This window comes from Talaromyces stipitatus, genomic scaffold (genome assembly GCF_000003125.1).
Source record: "Talaromyces stipitatus ATCC 10500 scf_1105507295487 genomic scaffold, whole genome shotgun sequence".
Taxonomy (NCBI): domain Eukaryota; kingdom Fungi; phylum Ascomycota; class Eurotiomycetes; order Eurotiales; family Trichocomaceae; genus Talaromyces; species Talaromyces stipitatus.
The window spans coordinates 1,520,978-1,540,774 of record NW_002990120.1 but is presented as its reverse complement, the minus strand read 5'-3'; the positions used below and the strand labels follow the sequence as shown (position 1 = coordinate 1,540,774).

Below are 19,797 nucleotides of genomic sequence, written 5' to 3'. Positions count from 1 at the left end.
CATGTAACAGTCCAAAACTCAAAAAAAAACACATGGCCATATACGCTAACCCGTTCGGGTCAATGTCCAATATTTGCGGCCTGAATACGCGTAATTTACGAATGATGTGCACTAGCGTATTGTATCCACCAATGAGACTCTACCAAACTAGCTAGATTCGGATTAGGAACCACGAGGTTTTTCCGGGGTGTATTAATCGATACACAAATACACTGAATAATACAGTCACCACAGAGTTGACTGTATGACGGAGGGTTACTCCACCTACATATATATTTCTGTTTCTACGCAAAGGGGTCCCCAATCCATGCTACTCGGAGTGATGGATGGGATCAAAGATTCAATAGACTGTTAAAATTTTGTCTCTCGGAGTACTTCACGTGGCATTCAGTCAGTCTTCCTCGGAGATCCTCTCTGCCAAGCTCTGCTTTTTCTCTTGTGGCTTAGCCTGTCGAACTATTCAGTCGGCCAATGATCAAACCATCTGGCTTTTATCCTCACATTCTGCATTCCTATTGTCTGTGACACTGTGACTACATACAGCCGATCCATGTGCCTTGCTGGTCGCGTGTCGAGTATTACAATACTGCTTACTGAAATATCCTGACCATTGGATATTATTGAGCACTGAACTTACGTGTTTCTCACCAACACATGGCACACTTAAGCCCTACATTAGTCTGACCCATCCAGCCCGCAGATCGTCTTGCCCCTCCTTGCCAATGTCGCCAAAAGAGCTTGGTTTCCTTCTTCTTTGAGTAACTCTTTAGACGATGATTGTCTTAAGAGGCAGTGATATGAATCTGGTTACGTTTAACTGGTGGATGTGCGATTACTATCTTACTAAATGTGGACCAGAGGTGAGGTTACCTTGATGAATTCCCAGTCGGGTGTGCTGATTATCGTCCCAAGTCGATTGTCCTCCTACGTACTTAGTCGCCTATTTGCTGATGATTTACCTATAAAAATTGCTTGTCCGTCATCCTTATCCGAGGGCCGACAATGCAATTGTTCTCCTCCATACCCAAATGAATTATATTTCATCGCAGTCAATAATGGTACACTGCCATGCACTCAGAGCAAACATCCGGAAGAGGAATGTGACTTCAGTCCAACGCCGGAATGTGACTGGACTGGATCATTTCCCCCCCCTGTCAGAACTAATCACGTACCTACGACCGTTGTCCGTGTTACTTTGCAAGCTATTTGAATGCTGATCAATCACTGAAATTCTTATCGTGGCAATCATACTTAGAAACACCTGACAACACCTTGGAAGCACGCCCACAGCCAATGCGGGTTGATATGTAAATCCAACGTTGAAACATGGAGTATATACTCCGGCATTCATCCCTTTTTGTTTTTTTTTTCAGTCTAGTATGCATATGAGAGAGAGCGAAATACTCCGCCTTTTATGCGATTAATTTATTATTATTATCACTATCCCGATAGGAAGAGAAAAAGACTTTCGGTGACCGTAAGACACACATACGCGCCTACACTACTCTGCATGCGCATATGCAGCGCTGTACAACAGTCCGTGTAATCCCTGCTGCTGTAATGCAGAGAGGGTCGTATTCGCGATACACTGGAGTGTAATTTTCAGTAATTAAAGGAAAATGGTTTCTGCCTGGGGGATGTGTGGTGAATTTGTCCATGAATCGGATAGTTTGCTAGGGTTATGGATGCACGGCTCTCGAATTATATGTGGTTGATACATTTAATACTAGAGAAGGTATATAACAATGATTTCTTCTTTATCGTCATTGATAATGACTTTTCGATCTCCCCTAAATTTATATGAGAACAATCTGAATTAGGCAAGTGTCTCGTTTCAGTCACTGCACCATTCATATCCTCCGGACTAACCTCCATGCAGTTGCCTGGCACTATGGATAATCGTGCGAAACCTGGCGACCATAAATCGGACTGGAGGAAGGTCGCGTATACGCCGTACTGAAGGTTTGTACAGGTTTGTGTATGTACATTGGAGCATTGCGTTGCTACATCCTTGAGGCCAAGGTCGCCAAGATAATGCGATTTTTCCTAGCGATACGCATATCTATTCAGCAAATAGTATCTAGATATGAAGAAAGATCAGCATATCCACGTAGACCGACGCATGTATCAAATCCTGGAATACCACCTGCATACCTAGGTCTATCCATGTTAGAGTGAAACTTGCTCTTCCTGCAATATGTGCCGACTCTGTTAATACCATCATTCAGTTTTATTATCTGCTCCAGCGCTGTCATACATATACCAACCAGGCCAGTTCTAGCCTCGTCCAGGCTTATACTCATGGCTATCGTACTACGTCTAGACGGATGATGGATGGATGTGGATATGTGCAACGTTACTCAGAGCACGTATGACGCACTTTATAGAGTTACTCAGACAGTCTGTGGAACGAGAGTTCTGATTTACATACTGGATAAGCGAGGAGATAGATGAGGTCTAGATCGACCTGACTACTTGGTGTATCCAGCCCTGGACCAGGTACCTGTGCCATGTACATGAACCTGCGTATGTCTATCCAAGAAAGTTTCAATGAGCATTGATCAAATTACTGAAGGACTCTTGACTTCAAGTGTCTTACCTAGATACAACAAATAGCATAAAAAGCATGTATTAGGGCTACACCCCATCCAGTCTCCCAAAAAAAGGGGACTATGCAGATCATTTCAAACATGACTACAACGCGCAAACCGTTTCCACTTGAATCCAGCTATTGGATGTGCATGGGAAAATCATTCGAACACCTTCCGAGTCCACGTCAGACTCTAAATACAAACTTTTTGGGCAGGTTTGACGTTGTGTCGAAGACTTAATTATGTACCAATTTGTGCTCGTAGGACTTCAGATGGGATATCAGACTTACACTTATACCTAGGTATAACGCCACTGACTCTAATCCCTTGAGATAACTCTATCTCGCACCCAAATCGAGCCATCGAATCCAATATTTTGCTACATGACTCGTATCGTCCACTTTTTCATTTTCTGATACGTCCACCCCTACTGCACGGAGTATATAAGGCTAATTGTCCGTATCAAGCCACATGGCACAAACAACACCAAACAAAACAATAAATGTCTTGACTCGTTAAACTTTTAACTTATTAAATACTGATAACTGGCTATATCTGGGATTTCCCTTGCTCTATTGATGAGTCGCTGGTACAGTATAGCGATTCGTACGTAAGCTGTAACGAACGATAGCGTGGCTTGGCTTAGAGGGTTTTCATTGTATTCCGGTCATGTCACATCTCCTTTCTTACTGAGAACCAGGTTAAATAGATTAACCTATCGGATAATCTTGATTCGATCTGATTATTAGCCAGTGGATAAATCCCCATGATCGCCTCCGTCTCCGGTCCGGGTTCTGCATTCTCCATGGTTCATATGTCTCCTTTGTTTGGCTTTCATACGACTGAATGTATAATTGTTGCACTCTACTGGCTCGGCACAACTATGAAGTAACTAAGTTGGTATTTTGTAGAATGTGAGACGTAGACGTACGTCTCCGGAGACTCCGGCATCGCACCCTGTACCTACACTAACGCGATCCTTCCTTCTTTTTTTCAAGAAAAGTAGCATATTATCTTTGAATTTATGTCACATGGCAACCTACGATGGCACTACTTACTTTGAGTAGATGGGTTTCGGTATGGAATTGGTAGATGTAACTACGCAACTACCCGGTCCTCTCTTACTACACCGAGTCATAAGTTGTAGGAGTGGCCCCAATGTAGCGCTCGGGATTGACCGTTTGAGACATTTGATAGGTATTTTATAACAGTAAAGCTGGTATTGGTTGAATCCCGTGGCGTCTTCATTGTATGTGGAAATTTATGTAGTTACGTTAAGAACGTACAAGGCCTTGAAGTCTCTATCTTGCTATTAGTAGCGCCAAACTGTAAAGATTATATAGCCTTCGGGCTGATATTTATCCGTACGGGATAGAACACCTCACTCCTTTGATAGTTTCCTAGAAAGAAAAAGAAGAGAGACAAGAACGTTGAGAACGCTCCATCAAGAATCCATCAATCCCCAAAGGGGAGCGTACAACTGATATTTCTACTACTGCTCATAATCCTCGGCAACCAGATCTTCCTCTAGAATCTTAACAAAACAAAACCCTTAAAAAGAGATTATATAATTTCCAAATTACTAGATTGTCCTAGTCATAGCACTCTTGAACGACAGGCAATTTATTGGATTGATTGGCAAGCTCGGTGACATTCACTCCCCAACTCTGGAAGAATTATCCCTATCATTTTCTGCCCCAGAAAGCCGTCTAAACAACGAAGAAGGATCCGCCAAAAGTCTGCCTGGATCATCATCATATTCAACAACCCTTCCCTCATCCATGACGACCACCCGATCAAAAAATTGCGGAATAAACCTCAGATGATGCGTAAATGCGATAATGGTCCATCCCTGAAAATCTGAGCGTAAAAGGGAGAGTATTTTCAATTCGGTTTTATAATCGACGCTACACCACACTCTCATCAGTATATAAACAGAGGTCGAGGACTGTGGTATACGAACTTGCTCATGGCCTCATCCATGATTAATATTCCTCCTCGTCTAGTAAGCATCGCCCGAGCAAGGCAGAATAACTGCTTTTGACCCGACGATAATACTCCATTCCCTTGCTGTCCCAATTGCGCATCTAGCCCTCCAAGGTTGTCGATATGTTCCCTCAAATCAGTCTTGTCGAGAACATCGTAAATCTTTATATCGTCATCTACCTCTCTCAACGGATCCATATTTTCGCGGACTGATTCACCACAGCCACGAGGTATGAACCAAGCATCTTGTGGCATGGAAGTTACTCGTTTGCAAACGGTCTGTTGGGCGAATATAGAAATGTCCTGTGAGCCGATTATTACTGACCCTTTACTTGGTTTGAGAAGACGGAGGAGAACCGATATCAAATCAATGTGGATTTTCCGGACCCAGAGCGTCCGCAGATTGCGACGTGTTTGCCGGGGGGGGATTGAGATGCTGAGATCTTTGAGGACGTCCGGTCCGTTGCTTCTAGCCATCTGTGAGAATTATAAACATCACTCTCTCAATGGGCAAACGTACCGGTAAGACGCAGATACATGTCGAAATTCAACACGCGACTCCACAGGCCAGTCCCACGGTACATCTGCTTCCTGCTGAGCAAGAGAATCCTCCTTCGGCGCATCAGCAATATAATCCTTAATCCTTTCAATGGCAGTAAGAGAAGTCTCCAACACCGTCCAATACGAAACAAACAGTGAAAGTGTCTGTCCAAAATTCACAACACTTATCAACGCAACACCCAGCAAACCAGGACTAATCCTATCTCGCAAGGTAACCGTCAACATCATCAGAACAACGGCAAGAGCCGCAACAATGACATTAAGCACGAGATTTAGCCAGCTCTGGATACAGAGTAACAAGTAAAACGGCTTTTGGGATTGATCTAGGTGATGAAAGGTGTCGGATATGAGGTGACTTGTCCATGAAAGGGAACGGATTGTTGCGAGACCTTGAAGGGTTTCCATGAAATGTTCGAGAATTGGACATTTAGATTCGAGATCGAGAGCGCGGAGTTGTTGGGAGGTTCTCAGATAGAGCTTTTGAAGGAAGTAGAGGGTGACGAAGAGGATGGGTGTGGATATTGCCATGTAGCCTGATGAGACGGAGGTGAGGACAGCGCCAATTACTGAATTACCGAAGCCTGGCGATGGCCTTGTTAGCCATATGTGCTAAAAAAAAAAAAGGGGGGGGAGGGATAGGCAGAGAGTCGTACTTCCAGTGGCTAGAATGAGAGCTATGGGTAACGACATGGAGATTAGGGTCATATCTTGACTAAATCTGATGACGGTCAACAAGCACCCTTTTCGATGCTTAGGATGGACTTACAAATTCAGTATTTTTGCTACAGTCTTATCTGTAAGATGGGCAATTGGAGCACTGGTGAGTGTGGTTGGCAACGGCTCAATAATAGACTTTAGGTAAGTGTTGGTTGTCCTACCCCATCGTACTTCTCAATGTTTTGAGGTGCAATGAACTTGAAGACTTGGGATTGATTTCAATCAGTAGATAACTATTACGGTCAGCATACGCTCATGATAAATGGAAAATGGAGCGACTTACCCGCCACATAACCCTAGGAAGCATAATGAGAGAAGACCAAACGCAGCGTATCCTCCCATCCATTTTCCAAGATCTACATTTGGACTTCTCTGACTTGCATCACTCCACCAGCTAAGCCATAAAGCTATCAATCAGTTGGAACCATTAGTCCCACATTAAAGTAGGTCGGAATTAGAAGGGATAGAGAACTGGAACCTACGCTGTATTCCGTTCGTGCCGACCTCTACGCCGACGAGAACAGTAAAAGCCAGGAAATTTGACCATCTCATTGAAGAGATGTAGAATAACGCGGAAGAGGAACTCTTACGAGCGTTATCAGGAGATGACTCTGTTTCGACAGTTTCGACGGTCGTCTCCTTGTTTCCTTCATGTTTGTACTGAGATATTTCTCGCGAGGAGCTGCTCTCAATCTCTGGCTCTTTCTCTTTCGTTGTACTCATTACATCTTGGACATATCCGGGGCTTGAGATTAGATCTTCATACGACCCAGCCTGTTGTATAGTTCTATTTGGACCAAGTGCAACGATTTTGTCTGCGTACGGAAGCCACTTGGCTGCGAACGAGTATTCTTGTCAACATCGCCTCGACCTGTGTTAAAAGTAAGGAAATACATACCGGAGTGCGTCACAAAGATTACTGTCGACTGCAAGTATTTAAAGAGACCACTTGGACCGAATAGTCGATCGAAGCAGTGACGCTCACTGATAGTATCCAAACTCGAGAGAACATCATCTAGTAATATTATCCGTCGCCGAGAATAGACTGTCCTTGCCAAAGCCTGTAAGGTGGGGGAATCAGTGAATGCATTGGATAAAATGAGAGGGTAAAGGCCTTACGATGCGTTGTTTCTGGCCACCACTCAAGGACATCCCCCTACTCCCTACAACGGTGCCATCTTTCTCCACCATCTGCTCAAAATCCACATCAAGCGCACAAGCATCAATACAGGCGCCATACCATTCGGCGTCGTGCGCAAACGGCCCGATTATGTTGTCACGTATACTTTGATTCCTCAAGAAAGGGGTCTGGCCACAAAAGGCAACCTCATCTGTTGCTAGAGACACCGATCCCTTCGCAAGCACGGGAACCTCACCGAGTAGGAGTTTCAGCAGTGTTGATTTTCCCGTTCCTATATCTCCGATAATTAGACTGAGCGTCGATGGGTTTAGGTCCAGTGAAACGTCACGCAAGGTGAGAGTTTGCGTAGACCAGCCGGCATCTACATTGCGAAGCTGGATAGCAGACTTAGTAGCAGTGGTCGATAGGGCTAATTCTGTGTTCTCGAGAGTAGTCGTTTCCATTGCGTTGTTTCTCCCTGTCTCAGATCTAGCGGTCGATGTGTCTTCGTCAAGTGGCTTCCGATGTGAAAAGATTCTATAATCGACACGCTTTTTGTTTGTAACGTATTGCTGGACTCGATTGAAACAGTCCAACGCAACGGCGAGATTTGGCCCAACGGCAACCAGCTCATTCACTGGATCTATAAGAATAGATAGAAGCGATAAGGAGGAGAAAATAATGGCTGTACTTGGTGCCTTGTCCCCGGATAGCTTGACAACAATTCCAAAGCCGATAAATGTGATAATTGGTGATAACAAGCGAGGTGAATTCCCTAGTCAAACTGTCAGGAAACCTTGACAACATTGGAAGGTTGTGCTTACCGATGACAATATTGCTGATCTGTAGCTTTCTGAACTTCTTCGATATTTCTAGCTCTTTCTCCCGTAACGATTGAACGCACTTCGATATCAGAGACGTTAGTCCGAGCATTTTCACGCCTTTTATTGATGTTAATGTTTCCGACATAGTCCCATTTCTGGTCTAAATTGCCTGCATCCATAATCTTTGCCTCGATCTTGTGTACCTCCCTATCTGGCTCGATGCAAGAGCAGATGCTATTGCGGCGAATAATTAGTTATTCGTATGAAAACTTGTTCAAGCCGACTCACCTATGACGACCAAAACTGGTGCTATGAAAATTGCACCAATCCGTGCTTCTAAAAGCCATATAGCGATTCCTACTTGAATGACGTCCGGTGCAATGCCTACTACCCATTGCAGGGATGTGACGATACGCTCAATGTCGACGTTGATCAGACTCAGGGATGATGATGCCGCTTCGTCTCCGTCATGCATGTCGAGCATACTGCTATACGTGAGACCAATGAGTGCGCCGCGGATCATAGTCAGGGCTCTTGCTGAGAGGTATTGATACCATGCGGTTGCTATCTAATACGAACGTTATTCTGAAAGCTCCGTGTCCAAGGTTCGACTTAGGTTCATTCTTACGGCAATTCCAAAGTATGTTAATCCAAACGCACCAATGAGGCTATATCCAAATCCGGCCGGTTTATCATTTCCAGACTCGACAAAACTGACCGCAGTGGCCAGTAAGAGTGGCTGAGCCAGATTCAGGGCAACTAGGAACAGTTGAGGGACCATGGGAACAGATAGCGGTAGCCACAAGGCTTTTGCAGTTGCAAGAAACAGCGAGTAAGATTTATCTTTCTTACCTGCTCATGTATCATTTAGAGTTTGAAGCTTTGAGATATGGTTCGCAAGGACTTACTTAATTTCCAAATTTTTTGAAGGCCTGAGTGAACTGATTTCGACGACATGCTGTGACCAACTGGATATAGATCATCAATTGACAGACGATGTCGATATCCTCTGATGATGAGAGGATGAAGCCAGGCAAATGAGCTAAGACTCAATATTCCGGCAGATTCCTCTGCTGTGTACTCTCGTTCAGATGGCAAAAGGAATTGCATCTTAGGAAACGATTGCAATATCAGAAGCACAAACTTTAGGGCAACCGAGGCGATGAATACGGATGGAAGGACTGATGAGACTCTAAGGAGCCATATCGTCCGAGCTCGTGCACCATCCAGAAGCATTGTAGCTAGAATATATGTGTTAATCAAAGGGGCAGGTCGCGCACTTTTTACATGTTCGCTGTAGGATAGTAGACCAATTGCGACTGCCGAAGCAAAATCCAACGAAGCCGCTATAATGGAAAGACTTGATCGAGGCGTGTTATTGTCCATTGTCTCAACAACAAGGAAGGACAATTTCAGTAAGCAGCATGCAATTACAAAGATCTGAGATATGGAAATTAGTGAGAATCTTCGGTTAACAATCAATATGTAAGCATACCGAATTGACAGAATGAAATCGCGTCCATCGTGCTTTTGGCGATTCGCGATATAGGTTGACCAGCCGAGCACATGATGCCATCAGGAATAGGAAAAATGGCAAAGACTGCATCCTCAAAGTATAGGGAGAAGTCGAAGCGCTTGCAAGTATGACTATAGACTGTAGGTACTAAGGCGTCATCGCGGCATAACTCAGCCATCACTGAGGGCAATAACTGGCCAGGTTCGACCGTTTGATCTTGAGGCCTGTGTTATCGTAGATCGGAGAAGAATATTGGAGTTAAAGCGAACCATGCATTTCATTCACTTAGACGCCAGCAGCGTTTTGGAAAATAACAACACACTAGTTACCACGAAAGGCTTTACTAAGATAGCATGGATCCTTGCAGATATCCCTGTCAACTGGTCTATTGAGAGATATTTGTATTTCGGGTTTTTGAACCACATACTCAATTAATTTCTTTCACAAAACCTGGACTATCTACGCTCGGTTAAGCAATCATCCTCCGGTTCCAACTAACTACTCCTTGTCTCCGACGGTGCAGGATTAATTCCTAATCTTCTATAATCGCCTGTGATCAGCTCAGAAGGCTTTCTACAGAGTACCCCGCCTCTACTATGCATACTAATACTTGCTCCGTGTCCACATGCCTATCAACAAGCATGAGATAGATTAGGATTATAGTGTGACGGCAACTGAATCCGGTTTCTGGGTTATTCTTTCAAGGTCCCGGGCCCAGATCGTGATTGGAAGAGAATAAATGGAATTATTGCTTTCTCTAGCTCTTGTTACATATTATACTTAACCACCCTTGTCCAAGAAATTACGGTTTTTTCCGATTTCTTCACCCCTTCTTGCGACCTATAAGGCTTTTTAAGTGAGCCGAATCGAGAAAAAGAGTCAAATTTCTATTTATCTATTTTATATGGGGCCTTTTTAAGCGATTCACAGGCAACTGTGGTGTATGTCACGTCATCGAGCACCGAGTCCGAGTTCACTTGCGCATTCAGCCTCATGCTTACTACGGCTTTCTTGTTCCGAAAAATCCTGAAGAACTTTCGACAGTTTTCAATTTCTCTGAGAGTTGTATAAAGAAATCGTTCTTCTTTTCTAATTGAATGAATTTTGGGGGGTTCTATCGTTCCATAGTCCTCCTAAATGGAGGGCGCAACTCAAGCTATTGTAACTGAAATCATACTCCCACAGAGGCTTTTTGCGCTGTTGGATAGCCTCTTTCACCAGGAGAAGTGGACAGTTAGGGTTGGTAATATTTTTCACCAGATGTTGTAATCTACGCTAATAAATCGATGATTAGATGATCAATGCATTATTCTTGGTATCTCAGAATTCCGAGGCCACTCACAAAAGTAGATCATGTCTGCAAGGATTGATTCTGCTGTGATTATTGATATTGAGGAACTACATTAGAATAAGATTGATAACTGCACAATCCCATATGTTGAAAAGGTCATCTCTCCGTACGTACAAGCTTACATCTTCGACCACAAGAGAGATGGCATGGCAACGCCAAACCTGACGTTCCGAGAAACCGTAGAATGCTTAGCAGAGATGTAGCATACCCATCTGTCTTGAATATTAACACTCGGAATACGGAAATTCAAAATTTCGATCGATTCCCTCGAATATCAAAAAGCTAAACCGCAGGGTAATATTTCACTCACTGTTATGAATGGACAACTTACCTTCACTCAAGCGCCGTGTATTCTAGAAATAAACGGATGGAGAGGGTACAACGAGGGTGATAGCGTGGGATTGGGGCGAGGTTATGCGATTATAGCCCGAAGGGAAACTTGTACAGTGTTCACGGTTAATGCTGTAGTGAAGGGGCCAGCTTTTGAGACAAGTAAGACGGGAAAGGTATGATGATAATCAAGATAAGCGGCTCCAAACATTATTGAGAATGCTCAATAATAGGGCCCTTTTCTAGCTTGCGGTGAAACGGCTGAAGAGGAATTCGACCTCACGGTTTCGCGACGAGTTCTACTCAGGGCATCATCCGAACATTGTCACTATCCTTTGCGCCTTTGAATTCATAGGTTGAAAACACCACATTGGCTGATGATATTATTTTCCCCTTGGCAATTAGGGACTTGACGAATCTTTTTCGTGGATTGATCACCCAGAGGTCTGTTTTGCGATCCATGGACTCATTATGGGCCTAGTTTAAAGGGCTCGCAAGTGCGCTTCATTGTTACACGACCAGCTTTGTATCGTGCACGGAAATATCAGACCATCTAACACCCTTCATCAAACTGACGATTTGAGATCGGTTGCTCAGCTTGCCGACCTCAGGTTAGCAACAATGTATAAGGTACATTTGACAAGTGGAGACCCCTCGACAAAGATGTTTGGAAACTAGGTTCTATCTTTGCGGAGCTTCTGACATTCCTTCTAGCTGGTACCGAGGGTATCAAGCAGTTTCATGCACTTTCATCGGTTACTTATGACAACGTCAGGTTCGACTCGATAGTGCATGAAGCGTACAAGCATATGTTAAAATCTGAAGCCATGGAATGGGCTGAGGCAGCGGCCAAACCCTCATATAAGGGCAGAAGAGTAGCCGAAATCACAATGCGGATGCTGGGTCCCGAAGGCAGGTCATCTGCGGCCTATGTCCCGAAGTATGTATCTCCAACTGCCCCGGAAACTAACGCTTCAAGTAGTGCTTTATTCTTTGACGGTAGGCGCACTGTTCAGTTCAGCGACCCCGACACAACTCCTGATCTATCATCGTTGGTCAAAGTAAGGTTAGGCAAAGCAAGGGCAGTAATGGAGAATAGTGTTGGTGCTCCAATTTTATGGTGGCCGTTTCGATCTGTCCGATACTCATTGCCCCCTGGTTCTAGGAGGATTGAGTGGAAGGAAGATGATAACATTGTTGACATGCGCTGAGCAGCTCATGTGACTGATATGCCTGTCTGCCAATAGTGGTCCACAAATGACCTGTAAGTTGACTAACCAGCCGATGTGATAAGAAGATACAAGGAAGAATGCTGAATCGTGATCTCTCCATTCCCACTACCCATACTACCTCAGTTCAACCCGACTATAAGTTCATTTGACTCGGGATCAAGCCAACCGACCACTTTGAGTATAATGACGAGCACGGCAGACAATGGAGGCCAACAGATAATCACGATAAGTGAGACAAGCAATACCGCATCAACTTCACAAAGTAGCGACCAGAGCGACGTCAGCCAAATTTACTGGCGTGTTGACAAGGCCTGGAAAGAACTGTCCGAGACTTGGCTGGCGATTGAAGACCCACATAAACTTGCAGATGATCGCATACTTTGCTTGCGGTTAAAAGATCTGTATAACCGCGTGAGAGGACTCTGCGGACAATACTTCTCATGGAAAATATGTCTTGGGATCAAATTTACCAGCTTACGTGCTGTACTCCCTCCGAAATGATCCATGGTTGGAAAGCTGATATATTGTGTCTGAAGTTCAATCGATTGTATGGCGGAAAAGTCAAAGTAGTTTGTCTGTCTGTTGGACTGCCCAAGCCGTCTGAGTATGAATATGTGTTGTACCAACCCGAACTGGTTCATATGGCTATTGCCTCCAAGCAGATATTGGCCGGTATACATGACCCTTCGAAGGTCCATGGCTGTGGTACCATTGAAATGATACCAAAAAGTCGACGCTTTGCTACAGTCACACAAAGGAGCCGAAGGTTGGGGCTTGCAAGCAGGTCAGGGTTGGTCTACGTGGATGGGCGCAATGAGTGCAATCGGACTGCTATTTGTGGTGTTCTGGACGTGGTTGGTCCTTATTGATCTAAAGGACCTACAGAATGCTTTTACTCCAGTGACGTTCCTAGTGACTATGCTATGCTTGGCTGTTGGTATCTCACAGTATTTGAATGCTGCACAAACTGCATCTGCTCAATTTTAAGGGGATTTCCTGCAGTGATACTTGAAGAAGCAAATTGAGAAAGGAGAATATGAATTGACTATCAAGGAAATCGATGCTTGCTTGCTTATGAGAACTCCACATCTCACATTCTGAGGATACTAGTCTTCAGAACCTGTACAAGGATTAATTCGTAGCCAATATTATTGCGTGTTTTTCTGTGTTGAAGCTATTCATGGCATATCAGATACTAGACTAGTCAATTCGTGACTTGGATGTTTGGAATGTCGCGGAGTTAGGGCTTTTCCGTTAATAACCCTAACCCTATTAGATATACCTTGTGGGAAAGAAAATGGCTTGGACCGCTTCTGGTTTTTCCTTGAATCCATTGAACAAAAGAATCATCATACCGATTAATGTTCTTCTATCTACGTGAAGAGCTTGTGTGTAGAATGTAGGTAGACTGCGGAGAAATTCCATACAAGAATCGTCTTAGATTGACGGCAATATGAAGTCATAGCCCTAAGAACTTGTTATATAAACCGAGTATAAGTACACTTTTCAGCATGTTCTCAATATTTATACAAGTGCGCCATCTACTTGTAGATATCTGTTTTATCACCGAAGAATGTCTACCAGCACAAACATGAGAGTATTCCGATTAAGAAGTGCATGGCGCTTGAGCCAAACCAGCAGGCTGTCCGGTAGATCACATCATTCAGCATCAACATCACTGCTTTCGCTGACCTGTTCCAGCTCCTAGATATCAAAACCAATTCCGCAGCGTAGCAACCAAGCAAGCATCTCCGGCGTATCCTCAAACATCGTCAACACTCAATCAAGCAATCCCGAATCCCAGTCCATCAACATCTCTCGCGGTAAAGAAGCTTGTCACTCCGATTCACCGGACGGAAGATCTGTGGCATCCCCGATCTCGTCACAAAGGGGGCCGACGAGTGAAGCTCATCAGGGGGAGGAACAGACTCTGGCGGATTCGATGATTAAGAATGATCCGAATGAATCGACGGAGAAGAAAAGGCAGAATGGGGAAAATGCGGGAAAGAAACCGATGGGACCAGAGGATAATTAATGTACATTATGGAATTTTATACTGATTGAATGTACTACTATATTATTTGATTTCAATCGTCGCACATTGCTTCCTACCGACTACAAGAAATGCCAGGCGAGTTGAGAGTACGTACAGCCCTTCCAACAGGGCTTGCCGAGAAGCTGATGTTCAGGGTGTACGAATTTACGCCAGAGTATAGTCTGCAAGATGATCCGACCAAGTAAACATAACTAGTATAGTTATTCTAACACAGATTATCATGCAAATGTCCTCATAAATCTACTACGTATCAATCTGCCTGTGTCACCGATATGAATGGACCTTTCTTCATGCGAGACGAGGCTGGAGAGTTGCTTTCTGTGATTTCCGGACTCGGTGCTATGTTCTCCCTTTGAGAAACCTCCGAGTACTTTCTACGATGGCGGATGTAATACCTGCAGCAGTAACTGTCAGTTCAACACAACAGGAGTGTTTAGATGATGGAATGATCTCACCCAAAGCCTATCAATAGAGCTGCCAGAAATGGAACACCCAAACCAACACTCAGGCCGATTATGAGCTTGTTATTCTTGTCTACACCAAGTAAGCCACTTCCAACTCCTCCCGGACTCGATATTGACGTCGAAGATGTCGTAGCTGAGGTACTAGATGGCGGCGGAGGGACGTACGATATAGGCGTCCCAGAGACAGCCTGAAGTTTATATGATTTTGAACCAAATGGAATTCCGGTCGCAAGTGCTGAAACTCCGGTCGTTGGCAGTGTCACCACTGACCCTGATTCTATAGAGAGAGCCGATGTAACGACGGCTTGGTAGGTTGTTGTATTCTGGAGGTTAATGGGACAATTAATCATTCCTGAAGACATGCAATTGACGATCTGATATGTTGTTGTCGATGTAGTTGTTGTTAAGGAGGAATCCCCTGGTTGATTTAATTCTGCCCGAGGAGTAATCAACGACGCGGGCGCCGACGTAGACGTCTTTGTTGCGGCACAAATGCTAGCCAGCGTCGTATACCATATTGGTACAGTGGTATTAGGTGATGGACCCCATGAAAATGACTTATCAACTGCAACTGTCGCTCCAGCTGCTGCACCTACAGCATACGTATATTCTGCGACAGCAACCAGCTCACAATCACCACTGTCAGTGGTAGAGGAGCCGTTGACTTGCATCAGGAAATCAGCGACGTAGGCAAATACATCCGTCTCGATACCGGCGTTGAACTCAAAGTCGAAGTCGGAAGTCGGTTTTGGTGTATCAACTTCTACCCCAAGACTAGCTTTGAGGCTCAAAAGGGCTTGTATGGATCCTTCGCCACCGATTGTGATGGGTAGGAATTCATAAGCTCCGCCAGGACTATACCGATGTTTCAGAAAGGCTGGGCACCATGCGGCACAGAAGGGGATAGATACTTACATTGTGACTCTCGACACATTCCTATTAAACATCTCCAAATCAAAAGCAACTCCATCGTCGAGTTTGATATGAATACCACTCCCAATATCAATCTCCGTATCAGAAATCAAGATCAAATCCACACTAAATACTGCTCCCATCTTAAGCCCCGGTACAGAAATGCCCGCTGGCGTCTCAGATGTATACAAGTTAAGCGTATACGTAGCACCTGCTGAGAGTTTGATACCAAGGTCGAGATAGAGCTCTAGATTGTCGAACTCAAAGTGTATATGAGCACCTGGTAGACCCGTCGCATTATTCAAATCCAAATTGACATCCAGTGTCGGCCAATCTGGGAGAGTAGTAGCGTTCAAAGTGATGATTTCTTTGCTTATATCCTTGGCCACTTCCTCGACGTACTGCTCGAATTGATGGAATGCTGTGTCGGTGACATTTCTCAATTCGCTCTTCACGGTATTTACTGCGGCTGTGAAGTTGAAATCGCCGGCAAGTGTCAAGTCGCCTGTCACGGAACCGTTGATATAACACATAGTACAGATTATTTCGATCCCAGCGCTGTATTCCGATGATAGACGGTCTGATCCGGCGGTAGTGTTGCTGCTGCTTCTATTGAAGATCAAATTTGTCAGTGCGGATCGATAAAGAAGGGTAATCGTACTTACTCTTCACTATATTGAAACAGAGTAGCGCCTACCCAGCTTTTTGAGATAGAAGTCCTGTTCATAGAGTACTTGCTATTGCGAGATTGAAGTCTGACATGGTCCAAGGCTCTTCGCACTGTATATAGAGTATCTGCGTCGCTCATTCCAGGGCCATTCCGAGTTCGCAGTGCGACATTATTTCCGGGCATATGAGCTGCAATGACAACAATCAATGTAGCAAGCCATACCAGTAAGCTCCTCAAAAAAGTGGTCATCATGATGATAATTTGCTAAATTTTTGTAAGGAATAGATACGCAGCTTAGGTTTCTAGGAATGGTGAGAGTCATCCACTTAAACAGCACACTTTTCTATGTATGCAGTTAGTCCTACTATCCAAATCAGCCTCAGATGAACGGGGTCAAGTCGTGAATGTGCAGAGCACTTTGTGAGACTTACAAGAATGCACCAACAAAATCACCCGGCTCACTTACTGTAGCTAACAAGATAGTCTACTTCCACAGACAAGGGTATATGTACCTCCCAACTCAGCCTTGAGTGGGTGGAACCTATCTTCCAGGGTATATTGGTGCTAGTAACACCACTAAACACTAGTTTGTCCGGGCTTGCATCTATCCCTCGTTTGTTACAATTCAAAGTGCAGATAAAGCAACATGAAAATGGCCCTAAATTCCAGGATGTATACGACATGCCCCCTCTGGATGTCGGGAGGCTATATGTCGCATGAATGAACATGTAAATGTCCATAAAAACTGCCGCAAGCATTTTAGGACTATAAATAGTGTGCATACATAAGAATGGTGCTGCATGAAATAGATTAATTATGACTTCTGGGCTGTGGAAATATTTTCTTTTTCTTTGTCTCCAGGTTTGATGCAATGTCAGCAATTTAGGGGGTTTAGAAGCCCTAGTCCCGTAGTGAGATTAAGAACGACTGTAGGGGAGACTGTGCAGATGCGATTTCTGAAGTAGACTAAGGGAAGTCTTGATCTCAAGTTTGAGCCGGTAATTTGAGTGGAAGAATTAACCAGAATGAGAGCAGATAAACTGCTGGGTTCATGTGGCACAGCCGGTATGCTCCGGACTCGCCAATACATCTAGTCCAAGCTTCCGTGATTCGTACGTTTTAGATCATGATATGTTGGAGATGTATAAATTTCGTTTGGGACCATGTAAATCGTAAATGTTATCTATCAGATAGTATAGATCGTAAAAAACCAGCTTTTCTTGTTTGTGGAAATTTTTATACGAGTTTCAAAATCCGAAATTCAAGATCGATTATTCACCCTCCTCTTCCTCCTGGTCATCGGCAAAAACAACACCAACTTCACCCGTTATATCCCATCGATCTCCCCGTGCAGCAGCACTGACATACTTGACAAACTTGAGCGTGCCACTATCCCTCAGAACAATACTCATACGGTTCCAGCCCGCGGCCATACTGAACAAGATTCCATCATCATCGCCATGAGCCGCTTTATAAATGGCCGCATCTCCTGCGTCCTCGTCGTCATCACCGGACATGTATATCTCGTAGCCGCCCACAGAAGGTTCTTCTTTCTCCTTCCCATCCGATTCGTCTGCTTCGGTACTGCCGTCCTTCCCATTCTTTGTGACTTCTTTCTCTTCCAGGTCCTCGTCCTCTTCATTATTGACATCTGCCTTCTCCCATCCTGGGGTTGCAGTAAGACCGATCGTAAACTCCAATCGCGGCTCCTCACCCTCGTAGCTATTGGCTAGAGTATAATCTTGACCACGACGGAATCTGCGAACCAACAGGTTATGATCCGTTAGGCGGTCTGCGCCAGTAATCAAAGTAAGCCATTTTCTAAAGGCTTGTGATGGCAGGTATTTGGTCAGTAGTTCCTCGATTGGATTGGCCTCGGAATCGCTGCTGGTAATGTTTTGTGGTTGCTGGAAAAGATAACGATGTTTATGAGGCGGACGAGCCACTTTCCAGTTTGTGCTCGATTCGATCTCATCAGAAGAGCTTGGCAGTTCCTTCTTCTCCTGCCTCTCAATATATTCTCGTACTCGTGCAGCGAACTTCTCAGAGAGAACCTTCTCGAGGCTTAGTGAAGAATCATTCGAAAATGCTTCCGAAAGTTCCTCGGCAATATCTGGCGTTAAGTACGACGGGGCAAGGAACTGCAACAAAAAGTCGAGATCCGCTTCTGTAAGCTCTTCGGCATCTTCAGTCTGTACAGCTTGTTTGCCTTTCCCTTTACCCTTGCCACTGTCTGGTTGTGCTGGTTCCGCATCCCAATTAATAGGTTGCGGCTGCGGTCGATCATATGCATCACCATTTCTACCCTGTAATTGAGATAGACTGCTCCGTTCAGCCAGTCTCTCTTCTAATCCTGGCTCATAACCTTCCTCACCTTCTTGGGGGATATGAAACCACCCACTGATCGCCATACGCACTCGTTTCTGTTTCCCTTTATCTTGTTCCGATGGATGATAAACTTCTTCGACATCATGAAAACTCTCGCCAGGCTGAACAGTGAAGAAACTAAGTTGATTGAAAGCCGGTGGAATCGATAACGTAAAATCCGGACTGGGAATCTTTATATCTTGACCATTATCATCCTTGACCGTCGTCGTAGGGTACAGACGCAATGCACCACCCCATTCAGCCTGCCACGGCGTGTCGGGGTCCGTCAAGTAAAGGATATAGCTCACGCGACGACTGCCGATAACATCGTCATGGCAAAGCAAATGACAGCCTTCAGTATAAACATTGATAGCCATATCAGTTTTCTTCCCGCTCAGTTCGCCGGATCCCGTCAACGAAGATAGGTATGCGCGGAATTTTGCAGAGTACAGAGCATCGCGCAATTGCAGCAATGACGGTAATCGTGACAGTGATGCATCATCCAATCCATCTAAATTCGCCAAGTCGCCCGACTGAAAAATTTTATAAATGTCGGTTTCCTTCTCGGTGAAGGAGAGGTTCTGTTCGATCTCGTTGCGCACAGAGCGAAGAAGGTCCGGAGCGATTAAGGGTGATATCACGCCGTGTTTGTATCTAATTAAACCATGTCAGATTATGAGACCCCAATCCCAAAGGCATAACTCACGGTCCTGAAGCAGCATAGCTCTTGGTATACTTCTCAAGTTCTGCCGGGTCAAACAGACCATCGCGAAAGCGCGAAATCACTGCGTCGCCGGATACGACTCGTTTTTTGGCCTCGTGGTGGCCATTGGACTGATGTGTCTCTTCTGTTTTGCGCTTCATGACTGTTTCAAATTGCAATGGCTTGATTTAATGGGATTTGCTTCTCTGGGAGATATTTTTGATCTGAACAAATTTTATCTCGAAATTTGAAGGCGGTGAGTATTTGTCGGTCTTCGGGATTTTCTCGGCAGCCTGTTCTTTCAGGCATCAGATGTTCATGAAGTCAAACATGGCAGATATCTATTGTTTGAGTATATAAGCAAGTTATTGAGACTTAATTCATATATTCACATGAT

The 19,797-nt window shown here is 44.6% G+C and overlaps 5 protein-coding genes across 5 annotated transcripts; 2 read left to right on the top strand and 3 right to left on the bottom strand.

Annotated features, from left to right (window-relative positions):
• Window positions 1-4,245: 4,245 nt before the first annotated feature.
• TSTA_057650 (multidrug resistance protein, putative) lies at window positions 4,246-9,493 on the bottom strand (the record flags this gene model as incomplete). The annotated part of the gene is made up of 16 exons (XM_002487341.1): window positions 4,246-4,498; window positions 4,555-5,046; window positions 5,098-5,719; window positions 5,792-5,856; window positions 5,905-5,955; window positions 6,017-6,088; window positions 6,139-6,262; window positions 6,338-6,691; window positions 6,754-6,916; window positions 6,975-7,750; window positions 7,800-7,818; window positions 7,880-8,010; window positions 8,088-8,367; window positions 8,428-8,651; window positions 8,708-9,145; window positions 9,295-9,493. The coding sequence occupies 16 exons, from the start codon at window positions 9,491-9,493 to the stop codon at window positions 4,246-4,248; spliced, it is 4,263 nt and encodes a 1,420-aa protein (XP_002487386.1).
• Window positions 9,494-12,869: 3,376 nt separating this feature from the next.
• On the top strand, window positions 12,870-13,215 carry TSTA_057640 (uncharacterized protein; the record flags this gene model as incomplete). The annotated part of the gene is made up of 2 exons (XM_002487340.1): window positions 12,870-12,933; window positions 12,959-13,215. 2 exons carry the CDS (start codon window positions 12,870-12,872, stop codon window positions 13,213-13,215), a joined length of 321 nt encoding a protein of 106 aa, XP_002487385.1.
• A 586-nt stretch (window positions 13,216-13,801) lies between these two features.
• Window positions 13,802-14,174, top strand: TSTA_057630 (uncharacterized protein; the record flags this gene model as incomplete). The annotated part of the gene is made up of 2 exons (XM_002487339.1): window positions 13,802-13,877; window positions 13,930-14,174. 2 exons carry the CDS (start codon window positions 13,802-13,804, stop codon window positions 14,172-14,174), a joined length of 321 nt encoding a protein of 106 aa, XP_002487384.1.
• A 310-nt stretch (window positions 14,175-14,484) lies between these two features.
• Window positions 14,485-16,582, bottom strand: TSTA_057620 (uncharacterized protein; the record flags this gene model as incomplete). Its single annotated transcript, XM_002487338.1, has 4 exons — window positions 14,485-14,679; window positions 14,740-15,603; window positions 15,664-16,269; window positions 16,326-16,582. The coding sequence occupies 4 exons, from the start codon at window positions 16,580-16,582 to the stop codon at window positions 14,535-14,537; spliced, it is 1,872 nt and encodes a 623-aa protein (XP_002487383.1). The 3' UTR covers window positions 14,485-14,534.
• Window positions 16,583-17,466: 884 nt separating this feature from the next.
• On the bottom strand, window positions 17,467-19,561 carry TSTA_057610 (oxidoreductase, putative; the record flags this gene model as incomplete). The annotated part of the gene is made up of 2 exons (XM_002487337.1): window positions 17,467-19,351; window positions 19,404-19,561. The coding sequence occupies 2 exons, from the start codon at window positions 19,559-19,561 to the stop codon at window positions 17,602-17,604; spliced, it is 1,908 nt and encodes a 635-aa protein (XP_002487382.1). The 3' UTR covers window positions 17,467-17,601.
• Between the last annotated feature and the right edge of the window lie 236 nt (window positions 19,562-19,797).